This window comes from Hyperolius riggenbachi, chromosome 2 (genome assembly GCF_040937935.1).
Source record: "Hyperolius riggenbachi isolate aHypRig1 chromosome 2, aHypRig1.pri, whole genome shotgun sequence".
In the NCBI taxonomy this organism is placed as follows: domain Eukaryota; kingdom Metazoa; phylum Chordata; class Amphibia; order Anura; family Hyperoliidae; genus Hyperolius; species Hyperolius riggenbachi.
This window is the reverse complement of record NC_090647.1, coordinates 545,639,640-545,667,548: the sequence shown is the minus strand read 5'-3', so window position 1 is coordinate 545,667,548 and position 27,909 is coordinate 545,639,640. Positions and strand designations below refer to the sequence as shown.

The window sequence follows — 27,909 nt, the reverse complement described above, 5'->3', positions numbered from 1 at the left end:
TCCTTTGAGTGCAAACGTTATTTTAATGCCAAGGACACTCTTCTCAAAATCTAAGTCACACTATGCAGTTCCACTGGTGTAGTCTAATTTTTGACTATGTGCAAACACAACCGAGATTGACTTTTATTGCATTTTCCAGTTATGTCCCATTTTAGTACGATTTTTGTTTTCTAGCGGAAACCTAACCTAAAACACCTGGTTAGATACCTCAGTAGTGGGAAGTGTCTGGATGACCCAGAGGCTTCCTGAATCCTCTTACAGCCCACCGATCCAGTGTAGGGACCCTATCTATTGGGCTAAGCTCTAGTCAAATAGGTTTCCACCTGAACACAAGTGGCTATGGAAAAGTGCATCAGCATTGAGCAGGCATGAATAAGGACTATGCATGTAGATTAGAAATAAGCTTGTGCGTAGAGAAAACAGCTTTGTTTTCGTTATACTGGGCATACATGGACCTTACTCACGCATGTCCAGCTTGTCCATGGCCAGAAGATAAAGGGGACCCTTTGCTAGAATGTTTGGCTCTACAAGATTCAGGAAAGCCTCTTGACCATTCTGGGACTATTTTTCCCCACGGCTTCATGTGCACTTTTAGTATTTTTACAATACCCTGGCTCTTTATGAATTCACTGGGTGCCCCGTAGCACTTGTTTGCCACAAGCCCCACACATAGAACCATTTCCAATCCATGTCTTGAACTGATGAAGACCTAAATAGCTTTAAACAACAACAAACAAATTAGATGGATTAGCTTGAAATTATTCGGTGTTCTATCAACCCACAGTTTACAATATATGCCTGGCTTACACAGACATAAAGAAATCAGTTCCATTGATCCACCCACACTACAGAAGTGAGGCATTAAAGAGACCCTGAGCAGAACCTTAAAATGGCCAAATGAACTTACCTGGGGCTTCCTCCAGTCCCTCATAGTCTGTAGGCCCCCTTGGCATCCTCCAGGCTCCCTTTCTTCTCCTGCTGGTGGCTCCGTTAGAGTTGCAACTTTGGCTGAAGTCCTGCACATGCGCAGCCCCTTCTCGTGCTGTCTGTTGCTCGCATGCCAGTCGCTAGACATGGCTAGAACCTCAGATTTTGGGTCCATGGATGCAAACTTCTGTGAAAGATTGCGAACAGGCGGACCCGGGCGAATCGCCATAGACTTCAATGGGCAGGCAAACTTTAAAACCTACAGGGACTATTTCTGGCCACGAAAGTGATGGAAAAGTTGTTTCAAGGGGTCTAACACCTATGGTCTGGGGGGTGGGCATGCCGGAGTGGGATACACGCCAAAAGTCCCCGGGAAAATTACATATATGACGCAGAGCAGAGTTAGAATCCCTAAAGGGAAGAAATCACATTGCATTCCTAAATTGGAGGCCTAAAGTGCTTTAAAACAGGGTTCCCCAACCCTGTCCTCAGGGCCCACCAACAGTGCATATTTTGTGGAAATCCACAGAGGTAATTAATCACCTCTGCTGAGACACTAATTACCCCACCTGTGATTGTGTGTGGTTTTCTGCAAAACATGTACTGTTGGTGGGCCTTGAGGACAGGGTTGGGGAACTATGCTTTAAAACACCTTGCGTGTGTATACATGGATCAGTGTGTAACGATCGGTGAAGCACAGAGAGGATCTGATTACCGGTGATCTGCAGTATCACTGGGAATACAGATGTATACCAGATTATAAGTGATCTGCAGTATCACCGATAATCCGATATACCAGCTAACCTCTGTTCACCTGAGTAGAGTGTAGTGTTTGGTGTAACAGTAACACTTTGAGGACTAAGCCTCAGTGCAGTAAGGAGTACTGCACGGATTCCTTCCGAAGACCTGGACTCTCCAAGACGGGAGGAGTCATGCTGAGAGTAGGAAGGATTGTCTAAAAGTAACACTCTGGAGGAAGTGTCACTGTAGGAACGGGGAACCGCCTCCAACAGTGAGGTCGGTTCTCGAGGTCGGACAAGCCAGGTCGTACACACACGGACAGATAAAGTACAATATCAAGAGACAAAGGCGGAGTCAGGTACAGGCAGGGTTCGGCAACAGGGTATCAGAAATATTGAGGTACAAGATCAGTAGGCAGAAGCAGAGTCTAAGGACGAGCCGGGGTTCGGCAACAGAGTGTCAGAAATATCGAGGTACAAGATCAGAGTTCAGGAGGATAGTCAGGCAGGCAAAAGGTCATAACAGATAATCACAATCAAACTAGTACTTTAAGCTATCAACAGAAACTAGCTAAGTGTAGGATTACAGCTCCAGCTGGTCCCGGCACACTTGCGGATCTGACTACGGATCTGGGTGCTCCCACGTATGTGATCGCAACGCCAGACACCAGAGAGATGACCAGCTAGCAGTATATATACACAACCATCTTCCCAGCACCACCCTAAGTGCTGGACCAATGAGGTGTGGAGCCAGTGTCAGCTGACCCGCCTGGTCAGCTGACTACCTCTGCCTACCACATAAGCCCTGCCTTAGTGCGCGCGCGCGCGCGTCACTCTAAAGCTGGGGGAACTACGAGTCCCCGCTGCACCAGCACCGCTCTGCGGTATACCAGCACGGGGCCCATGCGCGCTAGTTTCTCCGCGCTCCGCAAAGCCCTGCATGGAGGCAGCCGCCTCACGCTGAGAGGAGGCGGCTGTCCCTCCGCACTCCGCCATGCCATTACGGAAAGCAGCCGCCCCACGCTGAGTGGAGGCGGCTGCTTTCCCGCGAAGCCTCACAGAGTGTAAGTAGTGTACTGCTTCACACTGACACCCCAAACTCACTGTTTAATGCACCGCCAAAAACAGCCGCATAGGATTTTTTATTAGTTGAAACTGTCAAAGTATCTCTCATTTATGCAAATATATGCAGCTTGAAAATGGACCAATCACTTTAAACCTGGTTTTTAAACTGATTGGTCCATTTTCAAACTGCATATATTTGCATAAAATTCGGCCTAAACTCAGAAGTATTTGCATATCATTCATCGTCCCTACTGCCCACTTACAGTAAAGCTGGATTATCGCACATACCTTCTGTTTTAAGAAGGCAAATTTACATTTAGTGTTGATTTTTAATAGAGGGTGTTTTGATCTCTTTTAGCCCCTTATGCATTCCTGGTATTTCTAAAGGTGCCCATACATAAGACAATGTATGGGCAGATTTGACATTGAGACAGATCTCTCTCTGATCGAATCTGATCGGAGAGAGATCTGTCAGTTGCCCACACCAGATCGATTTCAGCATGTCATCTCTAGGGAATTGGCCTAATCTGCTGCCTTGCCGCTGCCCCTCTCGTGTGTAAATGTACATGAATGTGTGTATTTATACATTACCAGTCCTGTGTCATGGTGCCTGCGCGTCTTTTGAATCCACCATTCTTCCATCAGCCCTACACATGCCGCCAGCACAAAGCACCCACGGCGTGTGACTAAATAAAATTTAAAAACTTAGCCTGTTATAACTCTGGCACTGTACAGTGTTGGTGCTAAGAGTCATCTGACCACTAACTGATACTACTTGTCTTCAAAACGCAGGCAAGAAAAGGTAGATAACCTTAACTGCACAATAGGTAAACATGCTAGTGACAGTGGGGAAAGAAGGACTTACTGGGAAATAATACCAATCCCTGATCCCTATCACCAACAGGGTTCGGCAGGTTCCCCACACCAGTTGCCAAAGGGTAGACTCATGCTGCTCTGGTCTGTTCAAGGTAGCACATGTGCAGCCCTGGACCTCTAAGGGCAAGGGCATCACAGACCTGTTAGTACATTGATCTCACGTGGCTGAACTATCACATAACTAGTTAGCATGGGGGAGTTCAGAACAAGCAGAAAAACAAACAAAAAGCACTGTTTATTCATGCACAGTCTGCAGAGATTATTTCATCTAGGTCCAAAAGTTTACCTGCTCCTGTCCCCAAAGGGTAGACTCACACTACACTAGTCCTTTCACTCAGTCTAGGGCATGTGGAGCCCCAGATATCTAGGGGCAAGAGCATAACAGACCTGTTAGTGCTCGATCTCACGTGGCTGAACAGTCACGCACCTATGGGGGAGTCTCGTTTTGTTATCGGACATTCATACAGCAACTTTTATATCAAAGTTTATAAAAAACAAGGGCCCAGATGCAATTAACTTTTTCTCCTGAGTTTTCTCTTTGCTGAAAATTATTTTAAATGCAAGATGAAAAATGAGCTCCTCTTTGCAATTGAAAAAGTACTAAAAAGTAGATGAAAAAGCCCACATTATTTTAAGTACTAGACCTTAGGCCGTTACAATAACAGGCACTAGGCCGTGGCCGCTACACCCCTCACAACCCCCCGCCCCGACATCTCCGCGCACGGTCTGCGCGCATGCACATACGCAACGTTCGTAATGTGTACCCGCTCGTGCGCACACACGCCTGCCCCGTCCTCCTGTAGTGTCCAACGCCCGCCAAGCGTGCCGCGCATGCGCACTGGCAAAAAGGCACGGACACAGGGACAGGGGAAGCAGAGACACAGGGGTTTTATCGTATAGGATTTTCTTGCTTACTGGTGCTTTAAAGGGCTTTTTATTGACAAGTTGTAAAAATATCTAGGAGTTAACTTCAGGAGAAAAAGTCAATTGCATATGGGCCCTTGTAATAATAATACGTTATTAAATGTCATCTTGACCACATGCAAAGATACAATGACCTGTTTCAGTGACAAGAAATGCTTTTTAACCTCCCTGGTGGTACGCAGTTTCCGATGCTGCGTCCGCGGGTGGATTTTTTCAAATAAAATTAGTTTAAAATGCTTAAGCTAGAGCTTTGCTAGCTAACTGTGGCCCCCAAGTCCCCCGGCACCACTGTGATCCCCCCAATCGCTGCCGGCAATATTTACCCGTCCGTGATCCCGCGAGAGCCGCAGATTCACCATGTAGCTTCAGTCGGCGCTACGGCGACGATCAGACATGACGTCATCGACATCATGACGTCATGCGCAGTCCCGATCCTCCCCATAGCAAAGCCTGGAGCTGATTGGGAGGCTGCGCTATTGCGGGATCCCTGGGGGGTATGTATAACAGCGGCGATCGGTTGAGAGCGGAGGGACTTGGCGGGCATGCTTAGCTAGCAAAGTGCTAGCTACTTAAGGACTGCCTAACGCCGATAGGCGGCGGCGGGTTTAAGTGGTTATTACATGGAGCGGCCTTTCCATGCCAGTTCACGGAGACTGTCTCCGTGAACAATGTGCGAGCCGCCGATCGCGGCTCGCACGCCTAATGTAAACACGCCGGGAAGAAATCCCCGCTGTTTACATCAATACGGCGCTGCCGCGCAGCAGCGCCGTAAGGCAGATCGGCGATCCCCGGCCTCTGATTGGCTGGGGATCGCCGTCATTTGATAGGCTGAAGCCTATCCTACAATGCGCAGGACGGATATCCGTCCTGAGCAGCTGAATGAGGGAGAGGGAGGTAAGGGGAAGGAGGGAGCGCATAAAACGCTGCGGAGGGGGGCTTTGAAGAGCCCCCCCCCCCCCCGCTTGGCCACACGGAGCGGCAGCGATCAGACCCCCCCAGCAGGTCATCCCCCTAGTGGGGAAAAAAGGGGGGGAAGTCTGATCGCCCTGCCGTGCACACAATCTGCGCTGCGGGCTGGAGAGCCCACGCAGCGCAGATCTGAAAGAACAGGGCTGGTTAGGCATATAAAACAAATTTTATTGAAAAAAACCTCCGGGGGCTATGCGATCCTCTGCGGCGGCTAGCCCGAGCGTAGGTCGGGCTTACCGCCAGGGAGGTTAATGAACATGCTGTAAAAAGTCTTTCCATGTAGATTCATGTATCTTTCCAGCAATGGAACCATTATTTAACTGTCAAAATTGTTTCTTCACCCTGCACCACATTGTACGAAAGTAAAAAAAAAAACCCTTTTTTTTTATAGTGATCATTTTAGAAGATGTCCCACCAGTCTCTCATGACTACAATCTCTACATCATTATATCTGCAGTTATGTTGGTCTTGATCACAGTGTTAGCAGTTATCCTAATTGTCTGGCGGCAAAATAAAAGTGAGACGGGTAAGTGTGCTCCCTCCATTTACCAGAATATAAAAAAAAATGTTTTTTCTTCATAGCTGTGAATATATGTGTAATCTTGTCAGTTGCTTTCTTTCCTCTCCCTCGAGCAAGTAATATATAGAGATGTCACGAACATCTAATTTCCCGTTTGCAAATGGTGAACGCGAAGTTCCGGGAAAGTTTACGTTCAGACGAACCATCATAGACTTCAATGGGCAAAGTACAAAGTACAAAGACTGTTTCTGGCAACAAAAGTGATGGAAAACTAGTTTCAAAGGCTCTAACACCTGGACAGGGGCTCTATGCCAAGGGGATCTATGCCAAAAGTTCCACCAAAAATTACATGGTTGACACAGAGTCGGGTTTTAATCCCAAAAGGGCAGAAATCGCAGTATATTCCTACATTTGAGGGGTTGCTTTAAAATGTCCACTGTGGTAATATAGGGGTTAAAGAGACACTGAAGCGAAAAAAAATTATGATATTATGATTTGTATGTGTAGTACAGCTAAGAAATAAAACATTAAGATCAGATACATCAGTCTAACTGTTTCCAGTACAGGAGGAGTTGAGAAACTCCAGTTGTTATCTCTATGCAAACAAGCCATTAAAGAAAACCTGAACTAAAAATTAAAAGTCATAATAAACATACACAAGTCATACTTACCTCCTGTGTAGTCTACTCCTCAATCTTTTTTTCCTCTCCTGCGTCCTGTTTGTCCACTGTGATCAATGGAATTCTCCGTCCTCCATTTTGAAAATGGCCATTACCCTATAACAGCTTCCTGGTCAGCACACTGTTACACTGTAATATCGCCCACTTGAGCCATAGGGAAACATGGACACATCAGTTCTCCTCTCAGCTGTAACTGACAGCAACTGATATATAACTGACAGCAACTGATATATTTCAGTTCTGACAAAATGTTGTCAGAACTGGAAGGGATCATTGTCAGAAGAAAACGGTGAGCTTCTGAGAGGAACTGATGGTAAGGTAACTATGTAATGTTCATTTGAAGTTACCTCATGTGTTTATTTTAGATAATTTTACTCAGTACAGGTTCCCTTTAAGCTCTCCGACTAAGTTAGTCGTGGAGAGGGCTGTTATCTGACTTTTATTATCTCAACTGTAAGTGAACTGTTTACTTTTTCTCTGCTAGAGGAGAGGTCATTACTTCACAGACTGCTCTGAAAGACTCATTTTAAATGCTGAGTGTTGTGTAATGTGCACATATTAGAGAATGATGCAATGTTAGAAAAAACACTATATACCTGAAAATAAAAGTATGAGAATATTTTCTTTGCTGCTAATCTTCTAGTAATTATTCATAGTACACAACCAATTCACTATATCATATTTTTTTTTCGCTTCAGTGTCTCTTTAAGCCCGCTCACAGTGATCAAACGCTGTGTTTGCCAAGATTGAGCGCTGACAGGTCTGTAAGGCTCTTAGGTGTGTGGGCGCTGCATGCGTGCTCAACTGAGGCAGACTGGCTCAGTGTACAGCTGAATATTTATTTTTTCTTGGGCCTATTTGTGAAAGTTATTTATGTTTAGAAAAGTTATTTATAACAAATTAAAAAAATACAAATTGATTAACAAAATATACAAAATTTCAAGGTAATATTTACAGTATATAATTTCAATTATAATTTTCAAACAATGTTACGTCAGCAGGTGTCAGGCTGGCAGCAGGCCTGCCTGCCACTCGTGGTGGGGTGGTGGTGGTGTCACCAACTCCCCTGCAGAGCCATGCATTGGAGGCTTGCCACTGGTGTTCAGTGTGGTGGCAGGCTGGCCATTTGTGGCGGTGATGTCACCAACAACTCCAATGCAGAGCCATGCAGTGGAGGCTTGCAAGCAATGAAATGCAGGCTACCTGAAACTCCATCATGGTGTCTGCCACTCTTACAAGAATGAGAAGGGAGAAAGATGGTGGTATGTGTCATCTGGCACCCTTGTGATTTTTTTTTTCATTTAGCCAATTTGTGAAAGTTAGTTATGACAAATTAACTACCTAGCGACCGCGTCACGCCAATGGCCTGACCACGGCGGCAGCCCCAGAACCGCCTAACGCCAATTGGCGTCAAGTCCTGGGGCCGGCTACTGCAGGAGATCGCACGCAGTCTGTGTGCGCATCTCTTGCTTGGTAGGCGGAGCTCTGCTCCGCCTTTAGTCTCCCAGTGGCAATCGCCGCTGGGAGACTGTTAGACGGTGAAACCGCCGTCTTTTTACTTAGTACAGCGCTGCTATCCACGGCAGCACTGTACTGGGGACAGCCGTGTGACACGGCTGTCCCCCTGGGGCACAAGAGAGCAATCGGCCTTGCATAGGCTGAAGCGTATGACAGCTGATCGCTATGATTGGCTGGTGGGGGGTGGGAGGGAGGCAGAGGGAAAAAATAAATATGTATATTTAATAGAAAAAAATACAATAAATATTTGTCAAAAAAAATAAATAAATAAACAACCGGGAGGTGGTCAGACAAAAAAAAAAGGGGGGGGGGATCACTAGTGTGCTGTGTTGTGCAGCCCTGCAGCTTGACCTTAAAGGGGAACTGAAGAGAGAGGTATATGGAGGCTGTCATGTTTATTTCCTTTTAATCAATACCAGTTGCCTGGCAGCCCTGCTGGTCTATTTCTCTGCAGTAGTATCTGATTAAAACCAGAAACAAGCATGCAGCTAGTCTTGTCAGATCAGACTTATAAGTCTGAACCACTGAAACACCTGATCTGCTGCATGCTTGTTCAGGGGCTATGGCTAATAGTATTAGAGGCAGAGGATCAGCAGGGCTGCCAGGCAACTGGTATTGTCTAAAAGGAAATAAACATGACAGCCTCCATATGCCTCTCTCTTCAGTTCCCCTTTAAAGCTGCAGTGGTCTGTTTTGAAAAAAATAGCCTGGTCTTTAGTAGAGTTGGGCCGAACCTCCGATTTTAGGTTCGCGAACCGGGTTCGCGAACTTTCGCGGAAGGTTCGGTTCGCGTTAAAGTTCGCGAACCGCAATAGACTTCAATGGGGATGCGAACTTTGAAAAAAAAAAAAAAATTATGCTGGCCACAAAAGTGATGGAAAAGATGTTTCAAGGGGTCTAACACCTGGAGGGGGGCATAGCGGAGTGGGATAGATGCCAAAAGTCCCCGGGAAAAATCTGGATTTGATGCAAAGCAGCGTTTTAAGGGCAGAAATCACATTGAATGCTAAATGACAGGCCTAAAGTGCTTTAAAACATCTTGCATGTGTATACATCAATCAGGTAGTGTAATTAAGGTACTGCTTCACACTGACACACCAAACTGTTCACTGAACAGAACAGGTATGCAGTGGCGGGTTCACTGAACAGGTATGCAGTGGCAGGATCAATGAACAGGTATGCAGTGGCAGGATCACTGAACAGGTACGCAGTGGCAGGATCACTGAACAGGTACGCAGTGGCAGGATCAATGAACAGGTATGCACTGGCAGAATCACTGAACAGGTATGCAGTGGCAGGATCAATGAACAGGTATGCACTGGCAGGATCACTGAACAGGTATGCAGTGGCAGGATCAATGAACAGGTATGCAGTGGCAGGATCAATGAACAGGTATGCACTGGCAGGATCACTGAACAGGTATGCAGTGGCAGGATCAATGAACAGGTATGCAGTGGCAGGATCAATGAACAGGTATGCACTGGCAGGATCACTGAACAGGTATGCAGTGGCAGGATCAATGAACAGGTATGCACTGGCAGGATCACTGAACAGGTATGCAGTGGCAGGATCAATGAACAGGTATGCAGTGGCAGGATCACAGTACAGGTATGCAGTGGGCTGAGGGCTCACTGAACAGAACAGGTATGCAGCCAGGAAGAAGTTAAGCCTAACTAATCTTTCCCTATGAGAGACTGCAGCAGCTCGCCCTACTCTCACTAATGCAGGCACACGAGTGGCCATAACGGCCGCCGCTGCCTGCCTTATATAAGGGGGGGTGGGGCTCCAGGGGCTAGTGTAGCCTAATTGGCTACACTGGGCCTGCTGACTGTGATGTAGAGGGTCAAAGTTGACCCTCAGGTGCATTATGGGGCGAACCGATTTTTTGCGAACTTTTGCCGCAAAACGTTCGCGTGCGACACCCGCACGCGAACCACCTAAGTTCGCGCGAACCACGTTCGCCGGCGAACCGTTCGGCCCAACTCTAGTCTTTAGGGGGGTGTAGCACTGTGGTCTTCAAGTGGTTAAAAAATACTTATTTTTTTTTTTTTTTTTTTACAAATTCAAAATGTAATTATTTAAATAAAATTTTAGTTTTTTTTTTCCTGAAATGTTAAGTCAGGACTTAGCAGGTGTCAGGCTGGCAGCAGGAGATCTCCCTCGAATTTCATAGCACATATTTTTTGTTTTGAGCTAACATCCCCTTCCCAGGTGTTAAGCCATATCGCTCTTCTGGTAGTATTGATCAGAGCTGAAATTCTAGCAGTAGCTCTAAGAAATTCTGTAGCAGTGTCAGCTAGAAAAGCGACTGCACGAGCAATAACTGGAAAAGATTCTAACATCTCCAAATGAGGGGTTCCTGCAATAAGATGATCCCTCAATCCAGCCAGCCAATTATTACGATTTCTGGCGATACAGATTGAAGCAATTGCAGGTTTGAAAGCAAAGGCAACAGCTTCCCAGGCTCTTTTAAGCATTGTTTCGGCCTTTCTATCCATTGGATCTTTTAAGGATCCTCTGTCTTCAAAAGACAAATCAGTATCTTTTGAATATTGCAACAGAGCTGCATCCAACCTTGGACACTTGGCCCAACGGGATATGTCCTCATCTTTAAAGGGAAACCTTCGTTTGACGGAGTTAGGGATATATAATTTTTTTTCTGGATCATTCCACTGTGATCAGTAATAATCTTAATGATTGCAGGATGTACTGGAAAAGATCTACCCTCTACTGCCTGTAATCCTTGATAAATCCCATCCCTAGCAGAAGAAACTAGCGTCTGCTTGGGTATTTCCTCAGCCTCATAAACAGCTCTTAAAAGCTCTGACGATTTAGTTTGCAGACTTTGGCCTCGATTCATCATTGTCTTTGAGATAACTTTTTTCAGTTTGTTAAATTACCGAATTCGAAGTTTATCGATTTCTAGTTGTATTCATCAAGGTTTTTTCACATTCGGTGTGAATTCCATGAAATATCGATAACAATTCGGTAACCATTCGGTAACGTGTTGATATTTCCATTTTACAGCGGTAATTTAACACAAGGTGGGTAAAAGGCAGTCCTTTGAACACTACGTAGCAACATTTTGAATAGGGCTTAACACCTGGACCAGGATTCTGGAAGTGGTTGGGACAATCCCACAATTTGATAGGAGCCTTTTCTAAAAAAAATATAGTGCAGCTAGCAAATTAGTTAACCCTGACACTGCCTGTGTTCTCATACAAGATGATACAAGAGAAATGCAGATGTCCTGTTATAGCAAATAAATCCATTCTCTTGCAAATTGATATAGTTCTAGACCTTATTCTTGCCCTTCTGCACCTTTGAATCACTCTTAGCTGATACATAACCACTTCAAATGGCTCCATCTTCTCTGTCAGCAATGATCTGACAGGAATAACGACAGAGCAGTGAAGGAGAGGACTAATCCTAAATGTAACGCTAAACCACGCCCACTTTCATTTTCAGGAATTGCACTTTCTTCCGTTTTAACACATCACTAAAGAATGATTACTGAATTATTACCGAATGCTCGCTAACAGCTGTAGATAAATTTGATGAATCCTGAAATCAACTTAACAAATTTGGTATTTTACCGAACTGTCGTTAACCATTTCGATAAGTCTTGATGAATCGAGGTCTTAGCCCTGGAAACCGAATCAGAGTCTTGTTTTTCCTCAGTCTCCTCAATAGAATCATCAGCAGTGGAGGTGACCGCATAACCCTGGACCTCTATCTTACCAGCAGATGATAGCTCTCGCCTTGCAGCGCTGTGTCCCTGGTTCGAATCCCAGCCAGGTCAACATCTGCAAGGAGTTTGTATGTTCTCCCCGTGTCTGTGTGAGTTTTTTCCGGGCACACCGGTTTCCTCCCACATCCCAAAAACATACAGATAAGTTAATTGGCTTCCCCTTAAAATTGGCCCTAGACTGTGATACATACACTAAACGACACATACATAGACATAGGACTATCGTAAGGCTTAGATTGTGAGCTCCTCTGAGGGACAGTTAGGTGACAAGACTATATTCTCTGTACAGCGCTGCGGAAGGTGTCGGCGCTATATAAATACTAAATAATAATACCAGCCTGCTGAGAATCCTGCACCGAGATAGGCTGGCTCAGCTGGCCCGGCAGCGGAGAGAAGACACAGAGGACTGAGGAGAAACAACAGGCAAAGCAGTAGCAGACATAACTGTATGGAAAGCCTGAAAAGTGGAGGGATCAGGCTTATCTTTTATACTACATTTCTAACAAGTAGATTTAGATTTAGATGAGGCTGAAAGCTTAGCATCACATTTTGAGCATCTTTTCTCTGCGTTTCAAAGCGGTTGTCTAAAAGAGAGCACAAACAAAAATGCAACATTTGAAAAATTTGCTCACAACACTTTTCAAGGAAAAACAAAACTTATTAAAGAGAGTCTGAAGCGAAAATAAATCTCTCTTCAGACCTCATACTTAGCAGGGGCATGCGTGCCCCTGCTAAAACGCCGCTATCCCGCGGCTTAACGAGGGTCCCTTCACCCCCAAACCCACCCCCGTACAGAGCGGAATCTCTTCCGCATAGAGGCAGGGCTAACTGCCGCAGCCCTGCCTCATGCGCGTCTATCAGACGCGTACCTCCGCCTCTCCCCCGCCCCTCTCAGTCTTCCTTCACTGAGAGGGGCGGGGGAGAGGCGGCGATGCGCCGCTGATAGACGACGCTGAGAGGCAGGGCTGCAGCCGTTAGCCCTGCCTCTCGGAGGAGCAAAATCTACGACCAAGTTGGTCGTAGATTTTGCGGGGAGGGTTTGGGGGTGAAGGGACCCCCGTTAAGCCGCGGGATAGCGGCGTTTTAGCAGGGGCACACGTTCCCCTGCTAAGTATGAGCTCTGAAGCGAGATTTATTCTCGCTTCAGAGTCTCTTTAACTACACCTGCGGCTCCATGTTGTCTAATGTGCAGAAGTATAGACCAAGACACTAACAACAGCAATGCCTCCCAACAGGTATACATAAAACTGCCTGATCCCAGCACATACCTGGCCCGCTGTATCAGCAGTATTCTTGCAGCCATCAGTGGAGGAACCTGCAGCCTGCTCCATGTCCTCCCTGTAGTCCGAGTAGCTGGACTGAAATGGCATGTAAAACGCCACCACAATCACGCTTAAAAAGTGCCATGACCTCTGAACCGGAAGTACCCACTTCCGGTTTCCTCCAATCGGAACGCACGCGTCCCTCTGCCACCGCCCCCTCCAGTGTCAGCTGACACTAGACTCCCGGCTAGTGTCTTCCACCGCCAAAAGAAGCCGCCAGCGAATGCGGAAGAAAGGGAGCATACCGTCCAGCACTTCCCGCCCAACACTAGCTCAAACCCGCAGGCATCCAAGGAGTGGAGGGGAGAGGAATCCTCTGAGCAACAGCATTCCCAGGCAAAAATACAGGTAAAAGCAACCTGCAATGGATGTTTCCTGGGTGGGAAGCACAGCAATACTGATGGGTGCTGTGTTCAGAGGTGCTTTATGCAAAACTTGTACTGGGCATGTTTCCTAGGGGGAGAAAACCGGCTATCTCTCATGTTTGAAGCCATCCTGGAGGATGAGGAGAGAAAACAATCTCTAATCCAACAACAAATACTGAGAAGCATCGCACAAAAAATTTTGCTGGAAGAGAGCTGTGGGAAGTGGACATTCTTCTGAAAAATCTGATGGTGATCGGAATGGTTGTCTACCATGATGCCGACCGGAATGCCGACTCAGTGACAGGCTTTGTTGCGTGGCCAGCATAAATTCTTGCCTGACCCGCTGCTACTCCCGTGTAGTCTTTCAGCTTCCACACCAGGAGATTATGGATGACTTGAAGCTGTGCGTTGTGGCTGCTCTCCAGAAATATTACGAAGTAAATCATGCGCTGCCAGAGAAGATTGTGATGTATGGAGATGGAGTGTCAGATGGACAGCTTAGCACAGTGCAGAATTATGAGATCCTGCAGTTACAGACCTGCTTTGGTACTTTTGAAAATTATTCCCCTCGCATGATTGTCATCGTAGTGCAGAAAAGGGTCACTCTGCACCAATCTGTACTGCTCCGCGTCCGGATCATTTGTCACTCCTGCTCCCGGTACCACCGTGGACCACACTGTCACCATCACCATCTGCAAGTGGGTGGATTTCTTCCTGCTCTCCCGCCATGTCAGGCAAGGATGTGCCATTCCCACTCTATATATCTAATGATGAACACTGCAAACCTCAGCCCTGACCATCTACAAAGGTTGACTTTCAAATTGTGCCACATGTACTGGAACTGGCCTGGTACCATCCGAGTGCCAGCACCCTGCAAATATGCACACAAGCCGGCTTTCCTGTCCGGGCAGTTCCTTCCCCACGAGCCTTCCATTCAGCTTTGTGATAAGCTCTTCTTCAAGTGTTGGGAACAACCGGCATCGTTTTTTGCCCATCGCCCACACAATTATCTTGCTTGGAATAGCCTTCCCTTTCGTTTTTATTGTTCCGTACAGGGATCATGCTCTTCATCTCTTCCAAAACTGATTTAGCTTGGGACGGGACGGGGGGGGGGGGGGGGGGAGGGGGGAGGGGGGGTGGTATAACAATACAAAATAAACCAAACATCAGTTAAAGAGAAACTCCAACCAAGAATTGAACTTTATCCCAATCAGTAGCTGATACCCCCTTTTACATGAGAAATAGAATGATTTTCACAAACAGACCATCAGGGGGCGCTGTGTGACTAATTTTGTGCTGAAACCCCTCCCACAAGAGGCTCTGAATACCGCGGTACTCTGGGCAAACTGCCACAATGTAACAATGTTCACAGACAGGAAATGGCTGTTTAAAGCTGTCTGTAACAGCCAGAGCAGCTAGAAACAGCTACATAACTTGCCCACAGTAACAATGTCACCATGTAATACATGTCAGAATGTGAATCTGGGAGAGGAAAGATTTTACAATGAGCAAACAATGACTAAATCATTTATACATAATTATTGTAAAAATGAAGCACTTTTTTTTATTAAATTATTTTCACTGGAGTTCCTCTTTAATGTGTTGAGTGAGATTATCCCACTCAACCGGGCTTGGGCATCACAGTATGCTTACTCAGAGGGGCATACAAACGTCAAGAGTAACCGTTCCGTAACAGTTCTGCTGAGGTCAAACACAATACAATGATAATAACAGAAGACCTGGAGCAGTAGAGGAAAAACTGTGCTTGTGGTAACGGAACCAACTAGGGGGAATGCGTTACTGGATCTGATTATTTCTAATAGACCAGATAATGTATCAAATGTGCAGGTTCAAGAACATTTGGGAAATAGTGATCACAACATGATAACGTTTGATCTGGTGACTGATAGGCCACGGGGCAGCGGGACCACTAAAACTATGTATTTGAGAAAAGCAAAGTTCAATCAACTTAGGCAGGCACTAAGTTTGGTGAACTGGGATAATGTACTACAAGGGGAGGACACTGAAGGGAAATGGCAAGCTTTTAAACTTATTCTCAATCAATATTGTAGTATGTATATCCCATATGGAAACAACATGTCTAGGGATAAAAAAAAGGCCTCTATGGATGAATAGAAAGGTTAGAGATAAAATGAAGAGGAAAAAGAATGCCTATAAGGTCCTAAAACCGGAGGGGACTGAGGCTGCATTAAGCAATTATAAGGAGTGCAATGAAAATGTTAAAAAATAAATGAGGCTGGCAAAGATCGAAACTGAAAATCAAATCGCTAGGGATATCAAATCTAACCCAAAAAAGTTTTACAAGTACATCAACTCTAAAAAGAAGAAAGGTTGACTGTATAGGACTCCTAAAGGATGAGGGTGGGAACTCAATGGTGGATGACCAAGGTAAGGCAGAGTTATTAAATGCTTTCTTTGCTTCTGTCTTCACAAAGGAAACAGCACTGTTGCAAATTACAGAGGCAGAAAAGTCTTAATCTTCCAACTGTAATATTAAATAGTTAACGCAGGAAGAAGTGAAGGCAAGACTAAATAAATTAAAAATAGACAAGGCACCTGGCCCGGATGGCATGCATCCTCGGGTCCTAAGGGAATTAAGTTCAGTTATAGATAAACCCCTTTATCTTATCTTTTGTGACTCTCTTTCAACTGGCAGAGTCCCAGTGGATTGGCGTACAGCCCACGTTTTCCCATTATTTAAGAAGGGCAAAAAATCAGATCCAGGAAATTATAGACCTGGAAGCTTAACATCAGTTGTATGCAAACTAATTGATGGGTTACTAAGAGATACTATACATTACTTCATAGTAGAAAATAATCTTATTTCTCAGCATCAACATGGGTTTACTAAAGACAGGTCCTGTTTGACTAACATGCTCAGCTTTTATGAGGTAGTGAATGCTAATATGGATATTGGGAATGCTGTAGATGTGATATACTTGGACTTTGCAAAGGCCTTCGACACTGTTCCCCACAAAAATCTGGTGCAAAAGTTGAGGATGCAAGGACTGGGGAAGAGTCTGTGTGCATGGACAGGGAACTGGCTAATGGACAGAAAACAAAGAGTTGTGGTCAATGGATCATACTCAAAATGGGAGACTGTTAGCAGTGGGGTCCCACAGGGGTCTGTACTGGGTCCAATGCTCTTCAATGTATTTATTAATGACCTAGTAGATGCAGTAGTGAGCAATGTTGCTATTTTTGCAGATGATAAAAAATTGTGCAGAATCATCAACTTTCAGGAAGAATAGTGTCATATTGCAACAGGATCTGGATAGGATGGCTATATGGGCACATACATGGCAGATGAAATTAAATGTTGAAAAATGTAAAGTCATGCATTTTGGTCGTACCAATGGTCTAGCACCATACAAAATAAATGGGATACAGTTGGGGACATCAAACTTGGAGAAGGACTTAGGAGTACTCATCAACAACAAGTTAAATAATCGTACTCAATGCCAAGCCGCTGCAGCTAAAGCTAACAAAATTTTGGGATGCATTAAAAGGGAAATAAAAACTCGAGATGCTAGCATAATATTGCCCCTGTTTAACTCTCTAGTAAGGCCACATCTGAAATATGGAATTCAGTTCTGGGCACCACATTACAAAAAAGATATTGCAGCTTTAGAGCAGGTGCAGAGACGAGCAACAAAATTGATACGTGGGATGGAAGGTCTCACTTACCAAGAAAGGTTAGATAAACTGGGTTTATTTAGTCTAGAGAAAAGACGCCTTAGAGGGGATCTAATTAACATGTATAAATACATCAGAGGGCAATATAATAGCTTGGCGAATGAGCTTTTTGTCCCTAGGCCTTCTCAAAGGACTAGAGGACATGATCTGCGCATCCAGGAAAAACGTTTTAGCCATTTATTTAGGAAAGGGTTCTTTACAGTAAGAGTGATTAAGATGTGGAATGCATTGCCACAGGAAGTCATTATGGCAAACTCTATACCTGCATTTAAAGGGGGCTTAGATGCTTTCCTTGCATTGAAAGACATCCGTGGCTACAATTACTAGGTAATGCCTAATGATGTTGATCCAGGGATTTAATCTGATTGTCATCTGGAGTCGGGAAGGAATTTTTTCCCTTTTGGGGCTAATTGGACCATGCCTTGTTTTCGCCTTCCTCTGGATCAACGGGGATATGTGAGGGAGCAGGCTGGTGTTGTACTTTGTTCTCTGGTTGAACTCGATGGACGTATGTCTTTTTTCAACCAAAATAACTATGTAACTATGTATGTGCTTTTATGTGGCACACAATTCAAGATCACTATAAGTGGGCACAGGCATGGCTCAGTGCCAGTGTGCCTGTCTGTGCACTATCAAACAGACACTGAGAATATGCTGCAGCAATTCAAACACAATTTAGTAATAATAACAGAGGCCCTGGAGCACTATTGTGCTTGTAGTGGGCAGTGGGCATAATGGTGGGTGTCTGTGGGCTGTGGAGTATTGCACACAAATAAAAAAACAGCAGAAGGATGACGTAGCCCCCAGGAGGGCTGTTTGGGGTGATTAAACAGCAATTAGCCAGCGAGGATCAAAATAAACAAGCCTAACTAATGTGTCCCACTTTCCTTATCTCCAGCAAGCTCTGTCCCTTCCTCTCTCTGTTCCAGCCAAAGACAGACTTGAACATGGTGGGCACTGCATCATTTTTATAAGCGGCAGGTGGGTCTGTAAGGGAGTGCAGGCTGATTGACTGCCATGTGCTTGCTGACTGTGATGTAAGGGGTCAAAGTTTAGCCCAATGATGATGTATGCGGTAAATATATATAATATTTTAAAAAAAATCTCTACCTTGGATCCCATCACAAAAAGACCTTGTAGTTTTGTGAGAAAATCGATTTTAAAAGTGCAAAGAAAAATTGTTTTTTAAGCTTAGAAAGTTTAAAAATCATTTTTCCTTTGCAATTTAATATCAATTTTCTCAAAATCTACAAGGTCTTTTTAAAAAATTATTTTTGCCTTGTTCCCACTATTTCTCTCAACACATATATCAAATTTGGTGATGATAGGATGTAATTGCTATTAACCGCTAAAGTCAGCACAAAATTACACAAAAATTATGTGAAATTACGGTTCCTGATTACATTTAAAAACGAAATCAATTAAGATTTTACCCAAAATTTTGCATTACAGTTTTGCATCATAATTGCAAATTATGAAGCGAAATTACAATTATGCAAAATGTATGCTCTTCACTAAGCTTCACACACTTGCATAAATGTACATACAGTTTTCATCTCATTGACCAAACGTGGTGGTTGGTTAACAATACAGCGGTAGTATTGCTGAGAGCGCATGGCAAATTTTACCAGTACTTACGCAAGTTAAGTAGCGCAACTCGTGTTAATTCATGTATCTATATATATAAAATCGGATGTATGTGTGTGTGTGTGTGTGTGTGTGTGTGTATGTGTGTATGTGCCGCGATCACGCGAAAACGGCTTGACCGATTTGAACGAAACTTGGTACACAGATCCCTTACTACCTGGGATGATATGTTCTGGGGGTCTCGCGGCCCCCCTGCATACCTGGGCGGAGCTACAAACAGCAAATCAGATTCCACCCATTAAAGTCAATGGAAAAAATGTAAAAGGCTGCCATTCTCACAGTAATCAAGCCAGAGTCCCCACACATGGCACAGGTGGTCACTTGGTGACTGAGGTTACAAATCCAGGAAAAGTGGGCGGAGCATAAAACAGCCAATCAAATTTCAGCCGTTCATTTTAAATGGGAAAATGTAAACTGCAGCCATTCTTAGACTGTTAATCGCAGGGGTCTCAAACTTGCCACACTTGGTCACTGGGTGAATGTGATTAAGATTCAAGAAAATGGGTGGAGCCTACAACTGCCAATCAAAATTCACGTATTGATTTTCAAGGGGAATATTTAAACTGCTGCTATTCTTACACTTTTAATGGCAGAGGCTTCAAACTTCCTACAGTCGGTCATTGGGTGACTGGGGTCAAAATTCACGAAAGGGGCGGGGCCACATACAGCCAATCAGATTTCCTTGGTGGATAAACTGCTTTCACTCACACATTTTTGATGCCAGGAACCTGACAGCTCACAAACTTGGTCATCAAGTGACTGTGTGTCAAGGTTACACAAAGTGGGCGGAGCCAAAACAACTTTTACTGGGAAAATATAAACTGCAGCCATTCTTACACCATTAATGGCAGGGTTCTCAAATTTTTCACAGTTAGTCATTGGGTGACAGATTAAGATTTTGGAAGGTGGGTGGAGCCTACAACAGCCAATAAAAATTCACCTTTTGATTTTCAAAGGGAATATTCCATCTGCTACCATTCTCTTATACTGGTAAAAGCAGATGCCTCAAACCTCGTACAGTTGGTCACTGGGTGACTAGGGTCCAAATTCAGGAAGGGGGCGGAGCCACAAACAGTCAGATTTGTTTATTTTTCAATGGGAATATACAACGTTTTGATACCAAGGACCCCAAAGCTGATAAACTTGATAATTGAGTGGCTGGCTGTATGCCAAGGTTAGAAAAAGTGGGCGGTGCCAACAACTTCATTTTTTACATTGCAGGGTTCCCAAACTTTACACAATTGGCCACTGGGTGACTGGGATGAATATTCAGAAATGTGGGTGGAGCCTACAACAGCCAATCAAAATTCACCTTTTGATTTTCAAGGGGAATATTTACATTGCTGCCATTCATGCACTGTTAGTGGCAGAGGCCTCAAACCTGATACAGTCAGTCATTGGGTGACTGGGGTCCAAATTCACTAAAGGGGTGAACAGCCAATCAGATTTGTTAGATTGATTTCAGCCATTCTGTTATTGGCAGGGTTCTCAAGCGTGACACAGTTGGCCACTGGGTGGCTGGGACTAATATTCAGAAAAGTGGGTGGAGCCTACAGCAGCCAATCAAAATTCACCTTTTGATTTTCAAGGGGAATATTTACATTGCTGCCATTCATGCACTCTTAATGGCAGAGGCCTAACATCTGCTACAGTCAGTCACTGGGAGACTGGGGTTTAAATTCTGAAGGGAGCGGGCCAAAAACAGCCAATCAGATTTGTTTAACCCTCCTGGCGGTTTATTAAAAATCCGCCAGGGGGCAGCAAAGTCTTTTTTTAATTTTTTTTTTTTTCATGTAGCGAGACAAAGTCTCGCTACATGATAGCCGCTGCTCAGCGGCATCCCCCCAGCCCCTCCGATCGCCTTTGGCGATCGGAGATCAGGAGAGCCCGTTCAAAGAACGGGATCACCTGGAGGGCTTCCCCCGTCGCCATGGCGATGGGCGGCATGACGTCACCGACGTCATCGACGTCGTGACGTCATTGGGAGTACCGATCTACCCCTCAGCGCTGCCTGGCACTGATTGGCCAGGCAGCGCACAGGGTCTGGGGGGGGTTCACGGCACGGGGAGCGCCGTTTAATTGGCGCAGAGCGGCGGCGATCAGAGGGCACACGCAGCTAGCAAAGTGCTAGCTGCGTGCTGCAAAAAAAAAAATTATCAAAATCGGCCCAGCAGGGCCTGAGAAATCCCCCTGCGCGGCATAGCCCGTGCTCAGCACGGGCTTACCGCCAGGGAGGTTAATTTCATTGGTAAAATGCAAATTATTGATGCCAAAGACCCCAAAGGTCATAAACTTGGTCATTGAGTGACTGTATGTCAAGATTAGAAATAGTGGTCGGAGCCAAAAACAACTAACTTTTTACATGGGGAAATGTAAACTTCTTACTTCTTACACTGTTAATGGCAGGGTTCTCAAACTTCACACAGTTGGTCACTGGGTGACTAGGATTAATATTCGGAAAAGTAGGTGGAGCCTACAAGAGCCAATCAAAATTCACCTATTGATTTTCAAGGGGAATATTGAAACTGCAGCCATTGTCACACTGTTAATAGCAGAGGCCTCAAACCTGCTACAGTCGGTCGTTAAGTGTTTGGGGTTCAAATTTAGTAAAGGGGCGGAGCCAAAAACAGCCAGATTTCTTTGCTGGATAAACTGCTTCCATTAGCACAATTTTGATGCCAGGATCCCAAAAGCTCACAAACTTGGTCATTGAGTAGTGACTGTGTGTCAAGGTTACAAAAAGTGGGTGGAGTTTAAAACAGATTTTTCTGGGAAATTGTAAACTGCAGCCCTTCTTCACTGGTAATGGCAGGGTTCTCAAACTTAGCATAGCTGGTTACTGGGTGACTGGGATTAATATTCAGAAAAGTGGATGGAGCCTAAAAATGCCAATGAAAAATCACATGTCACTTTTCAAGGAGAATATTAAAATTGCTGCCATTCTTGCACTGTTAATGGCACAAGCCTCAAACCTGGTACAATTGGTCATTTGGTCACTGAGGTTCAAATTCAGAAAAGGGGACAGAGCCACAAACAGTGAATCAGATTTGTTTCATTTCATGGGAATATACAAATTATTGATGCCAAGGACCCCAAAACTCACAAACTTGGGCATTGAGTAGTGACTTTGTGTCCAGGTTACAAAAAGTGGGCGGAGCCACAAACAAATTTCACTGGGAAAGTGTAAACTGAAGCCCTTCTTACACTGTTTATTTCAGGGTTCCCAATCTTTGCCCAGATGGTCACTGAGTGACTGATATTAATATTCAGGGAAGTGGGTGGAGCCTATAATAGCCAATCAAAATTCACCTGTTTATTTTCAAGTGGAATATTTAAAGTGCTGCCATTTGTACACTGTTAATAGCAGATGCCTCAAACCTGCTACAGTTGGTCATTTGGTGACTGGGGTTCAAATGCTGGAGAGGGGTGGAGCCAAAAACAGCCTATCTGATTTGTTTAATTTCTATGGGAATATACACATTATTGATGCCAAGGACCCCAAAGCTCGCAAACTTGGTCATTGAGTGTTTGTGTGTTAGGGTTAGAAAGTGGGCGGAGCCAACACCAGTCAAATACATACCCGGGCAACGCCGGGTCATCAGTGGGTGGAGACAAATTTCACTGGGAAAATGTAAACTGCAGCCATTCTTACACTGTTAATGGCAGGGTTTTTAAACTTTGCACAGTTGGTCACTGGGTGACTGGGATTAATATTCAGAAAAGTGGGTGGAGCCTACAAAAGTGAATCAAACTTCACCTGTTGCTTTTCAAGGGGAATATTTAATTGCTACCATTCTTGAACTGTTAATGGCACAGGCCTCAAACCTGGTACAGTTGTTTATTGGGTGACTGGGGTTCAAATTCAAAAAAGGGGGTGGAGCCACACACACCCAATCAGATTTGTTTCATTTCAATGCAGATTATTGATACCAAAGACCGCAAAGCTCACAAACTTGGTCAGTGAGTAATTGTGTGTTAGGGTTAGAAAAAGTAGGCGGAGCCAAAAACCAGCCAAATACATACCCGGGCAACGCCGGGCAATCAGCTAGTTATTAATATAATGCACATTACACAAATACCTGTAAATATGTGCACAACATGCAATACATAACTTGCATCACAAATTTCAGTTAAACTGCCGCGCTCTCCATTCCTGTAATCACAAAAGACAGACTCCGCATAGGGTAATATTGTTTAGTCCTGCTTTTCACACTATTCCACCAACTACAAGTCACTCGTGCTCTGTGCTCCCCAGGTGGTGAATCATCTGTCTCCCTCACCCCCTGTTCATAAATGCTCACCAGATTCTCTCCACCTCAGTTATCAGGTGGGTCTCACGCATATTACAAACACTTGCTCCCGATCCTCTCTACCTCAGCTGCCGAGCGGGTTTTATGGATATCACAAGACCTTATTCCTGCAGGGGAAAGATCTCTGCATAGGGTAGTACAGTTCAAGCTGCAGTACAGTTATATACTCCCGCCTCTATATCCACACCTGTGACAAGTGCCAGTCCACCGCAATATGTGCCAAACTGCTTACCAGATGTATCCCACCTCTTTACTGGGTGGAAACAGCGCTTTTTGTTATTCCAATCAACACGATCCTCAGTAGTTTGTAAAACCTCTTATGGGGACTTTGATTTATTTTCTCCGTTAAAATCAATCATAAAACATAAAAAGAGAAAAAGGAAGCATACATAGCGTAATCCTGTTGACACTGCCTCTGTGCGCAATGTAGAATCTCACTTACGCGTTCAGAAGCACTCTGCACGTATTGAATACAGTTGGCTGCCAATGCCCATCCGTCTGGCTCCCGGGTGTGTGTCTACCACACTCGCGTTCTCCCGTTGCCGTCGCCTCCTCCTTCAGTCGCGGGGTTCACTTGCGTGCGCCTCTAGCTTGACCGGCCGGTCCGTGCGCTGTCCTCACGACGTCAGACGCTTAGCTCCGCCCTACGCGCGTTTCGTCCTCACGCCAGACTCATCAGGAGCTCCGCCTCCTGACGTCTGACGTCTCTATACATAGTGCCTGCCGCCTACTGATTGGAGGGCACTACTTACTGCTTGTGGATGGGCATTGTTTACAAAGTTATGTAAAACAATATAATAAAACAATATTAAGACCTATCTACCTTTAACCACTTATATCACCTTTGCTATATACATTTATTTTGACACAATATACATGATTATTATTCTTGATATACTCCTAAATCACCCTCTCGTGGTCAGTGCTAGTATGATTCCTCCGTGTTCTATTGTATCACTGTTGTGCCGTATACTAATAAGACTGTTTAGTGCTCCATCTTGTGGTTATTCTTGAACATCGCAATCTCATCTGTGAATCCTATTCATTCCTCTTATTACTAGTAAGTGTTGTCCTTATATTCAGGAATCTGTCTCTCCTTATCTTCATCGTGCTACACTTCTATTGTAAACTCTAAAGTGCTCTATATTTCATTAGTGTTCTGATAAACGTTTAAAAAGTGCTAAGTGCTTAATTTTTCCAAAATTGTACATCTCACTAAAGTGCTATATTGAACTATCCCTCTGTCATTCCATATATCTTAACCTCACTTACTCCTCAGTGCTGTGTTTGACCTATCACTCTATCTCTCCGTGTCCCATAAAATCACTTGCTCCAATTATATTCCTCATTATCTTCTTAACCCACTGCATCAATCATTAGAAATGTGACAGTTTAAGTCGAACTCAATGTTCAACCCATGTGGATTCATTGTGTTTAAATTAAAAATCCATCTACCCTCAGCTTTAGAAATTTCTTTAGTGAGGTTGGACCCTCTCCATTTTTTCATATACTTCTCCAGGGCCATGAATTTCAAACCTTTTGGATTCTTGTTATGATGTATTCTAAAATGGTTAGACACGCTGTGGCTTTCCAGACCTTTTTTGATATTATTAACATGCTCCCTTATACGTTTAAAAAATTCTCTTGTCGTTCGTCCTATATATTCTAATCCGCAGGGGCACCACAGTATGTACACTACCCCCTTCGTTTTGCAAGTAATACATTGCTGAATTTTGTATGTTCTTCCCGTGTTTCTTGATATGATCTGTTGTCCCCTTACTCCAGTGGCTTCTCTGCAGCCTAGACAGCTTCTGCATGGGAAAAATCCCTTCTGTCCCAGCAAATCGCTTGTTGTTATCCTAGGTGGTTCTATGCAGCTTGACACTAGTGTAGATTTCAATGTCGGGGCCCTTCTATATACAAACTGAGGTTTCTGAGGTAAAACCTTTTTTAACGTTCCATCAGCCTGAACAATATTCCAGTTTTTCCTAATAATTTTCTCCAGATCCCTATGTTGTTGGTTATAGTCCAGAATAATTGAGTACTCCTTAGTGTTGGTATTTCGTCTGGCTCCCTTCTGTAGTAACTGCTGTCTAGGGAGTTTTCCCACCCGTATTCTTTCTGCTCTCAGTGTTTGTTCATTGTATCCTTTTTCCATAAATCTACCTAGGACAACTTCACTTTGTTGTAAATAATCTTCTATGTGGGTACAGTTTCGTCTGAGCCTTATAAACTGCCCTCTTGGGATGTTCTTGAGCCAGTTCTCATGATGGCAGCTACCCCTGGGTATATAGCCATTCCTGTCCGTACTCTTGAAGTATGTCTTAGTCGTAAGTGTCCCTTGCTCTTTCTTAATTTGTAGATCCAAGAAATCAACCCTCTCCTTGTCGATGTTAACTGTTATCTTAATTTCTGGCCACACTTCATTCAGATTCTCACAAAACTGTCTCAATGCTTGCTCTGACCCCCTCCAGATAAAAAATAGGTCATCAATAAATCTTGCCCAAAAAATCACCTGATTATATTGCTCCATTCCCTGTATTGTCTTTTCCCACTCCCCCATATATAGGTTAGCTACACTTGGTGCGAACTTCGCTCCCATTGCGCATCCTGTCTGTTGCACATAATATGATCCATCATACCAGAAATAATTATGGTATAAAGAATATTCCAAAAGCTTTATGATGAACTCAATTTGGGCCTCTTTCAGGGATCCGTGTTCTTCCATAACTTTTCTGATGATTCCTAGACTCTTATTGTGGGGGATAACGGTATACAAAGAGGCTACATCGCCCGTAACTAAAAAGTCCCCCTCCTGCACATCCAATTGCTCCAGGCGCTCCAGTATATGTTTGGTGTCTTTTAGTAGGTTTGGCACTTCAGCTACTCTTGGTTGTAAAAAAATATCTATATATTCCCCTAATCTCTGTGTTAGGGACCCTATACCACTGACTATAGGTCGTCCAGGTGGCTGCTCAAGATTCTTGTGTATCTTGGGGTTGTAGTAGATGACAGGAATCCTTGGTGTATTCGGGAGAAGGTATTTAAACTCATCTGTGGTGATGATATTCTTCTTCTCCCTTAACCCCCTTGGCGGTATGAAAAATACCGCCAGGGGGAAGCGCAACAGTTTTTAAAAAAAAAAAAAAAAATTTATCATGTAGCGAGCCGAGGGCTCGCTACATGATAGCCGCTGCTCAGCGGCATCCCCCCAGCCCCGCCGATCGCCTCCGGCCATAGGCGATCAGGAAATCCCGTTCAAAGAACGGGATTTCCTGGAGGGCTTCCCCCGTCGCCATGGCGACGGGGCGGGATGACGTCACCGACGTCAGCGACGTCGGGACGTCATTGGGAGACCCGATCCACCCCTCGGCGCTGCCTGGCACTGATTGGCCAGGCAGCGCTCGGGGTCTGGGGGGGGCCGCGCGCCGCACCGGATAGCGGCGATCGGGCGCGCGGCGGCGGCGATCGGGGTGCTGGCGCAGCTAGCAAAGTGCTAGCTGCGTCCAGCAAAAAAAAAATTAAGTAAATCGGCCCAGCAGGGTCTGAGCGGCACCCTCCGGCGGCTTACCCCGTGTCACACACGGGGTTACCGCTAAGGAGGTTAATAAGGTCTTGTGATATCCATAAAACCCGCTCGGCAGCTGAGGTAGAGAGGATCGGGAGCAAGTGTTTGTAATATGCGTGAGACCCACCTGATAACTGAGGTGGAGAGAATCTGGTGAGCATTTATGAACAGGGGGTGAGGGAGACAGATGATTCACCACCTGGGGAGCACAGAGCACGAGTGACTTGTAGTTGGTGGAATAGTGTGAAAAGCAGGACTAAACAATATTACCCTATGCGGAGTCTGTCTTTTGTGATTACAGGAATGGAGAGCGCGGCAGTTTAACCACCCTGGCGTTCTGATTAAATCGCCAGGGTGGCTGCGGGAGGGTTTTTTTTAAATAAAAAAAAAACTATTTCATGCAGCCAACTGAAAGTTGGCTGCATGAAAGCCCACTAGAGGGCGCTCCGGAGGCGATCTTCCGATCGCCTCCGGCGCCCAGAATAAACAAGGAAGGCCGCAATGAGCGGCCTTCCTTGTTTTGCTTATATCGTCGCCATAGCGACGAGCGGAGTGACGTCATCGACGTCAGCCGACGTCCTGATGTCAGCCGCCTCCGATCCAGCCCTTAGCGCTGGCCGGAACTTTTTGTTCCGGCTACGCTGGGCTCAGGCGGCTGGGGGGACCCTCTTTCGCCGCTGCTCGCGGCGGAGATCAGGCAGCACACGCGGCTGGCAAAGTGCCGGCTGCGTGTGCTGCTTTTTATTTGACAAAAATCGGCCCAGCAGGGCCTGAGCGGCAGCCTCTGGCGGTGTTGGACGAGCTGAGCTCGTCCAGACCGCTCAGCAGGTTAACTGAAATTTGTTATCCAAGAACTAGACTTTCTGCAGCGAACCCATCTTTGACTGTTGACTTTATGAAGTGGTAATCAGTGTATGAACTTTGGCGCAGTGTTTCCCTGAATACATAACTTGCATCAGTTCCGGTAAAATTGCTGTGCTCTGCCTGCACACAGCAATTTTACTGCTGTA

At 45.0% G+C, this 27,909-nt stretch overlaps 1 protein-coding gene and 1 long non-coding RNA gene across 7 annotated transcripts in view; one reads left to right on the top strand and one right to left on the bottom strand.

The window, feature by feature from the left end:
* LOC137547329 (uncharacterized) overlaps positions 1–27,909 on the bottom strand; it is a 235,422-nt gene that overhangs the window by 173,128 nt on the left and 34,385 nt on the right. The window lies entirely within an intron of this gene.
* Positions 1–27,909, top strand: part of LOC137547328 (T-lymphocyte activation antigen CD86-like) — a 246,585-nt gene that overhangs the window by 200,991 nt on the left and 17,685 nt on the right. For all 4 annotated transcript variants that reach the window (XM_068270798.1, XM_068270799.1, XM_068270801.1 and 1 more), the window contains one exon: positions 5,893–6,027. In XM_068270798.1, coding sequence (XP_068126899.1) covers positions 5,893–6,027 — 135 coding nt within the window. The remainder of the gene's footprint in view (positions 1–5,892; positions 6,028–27,909) is intronic.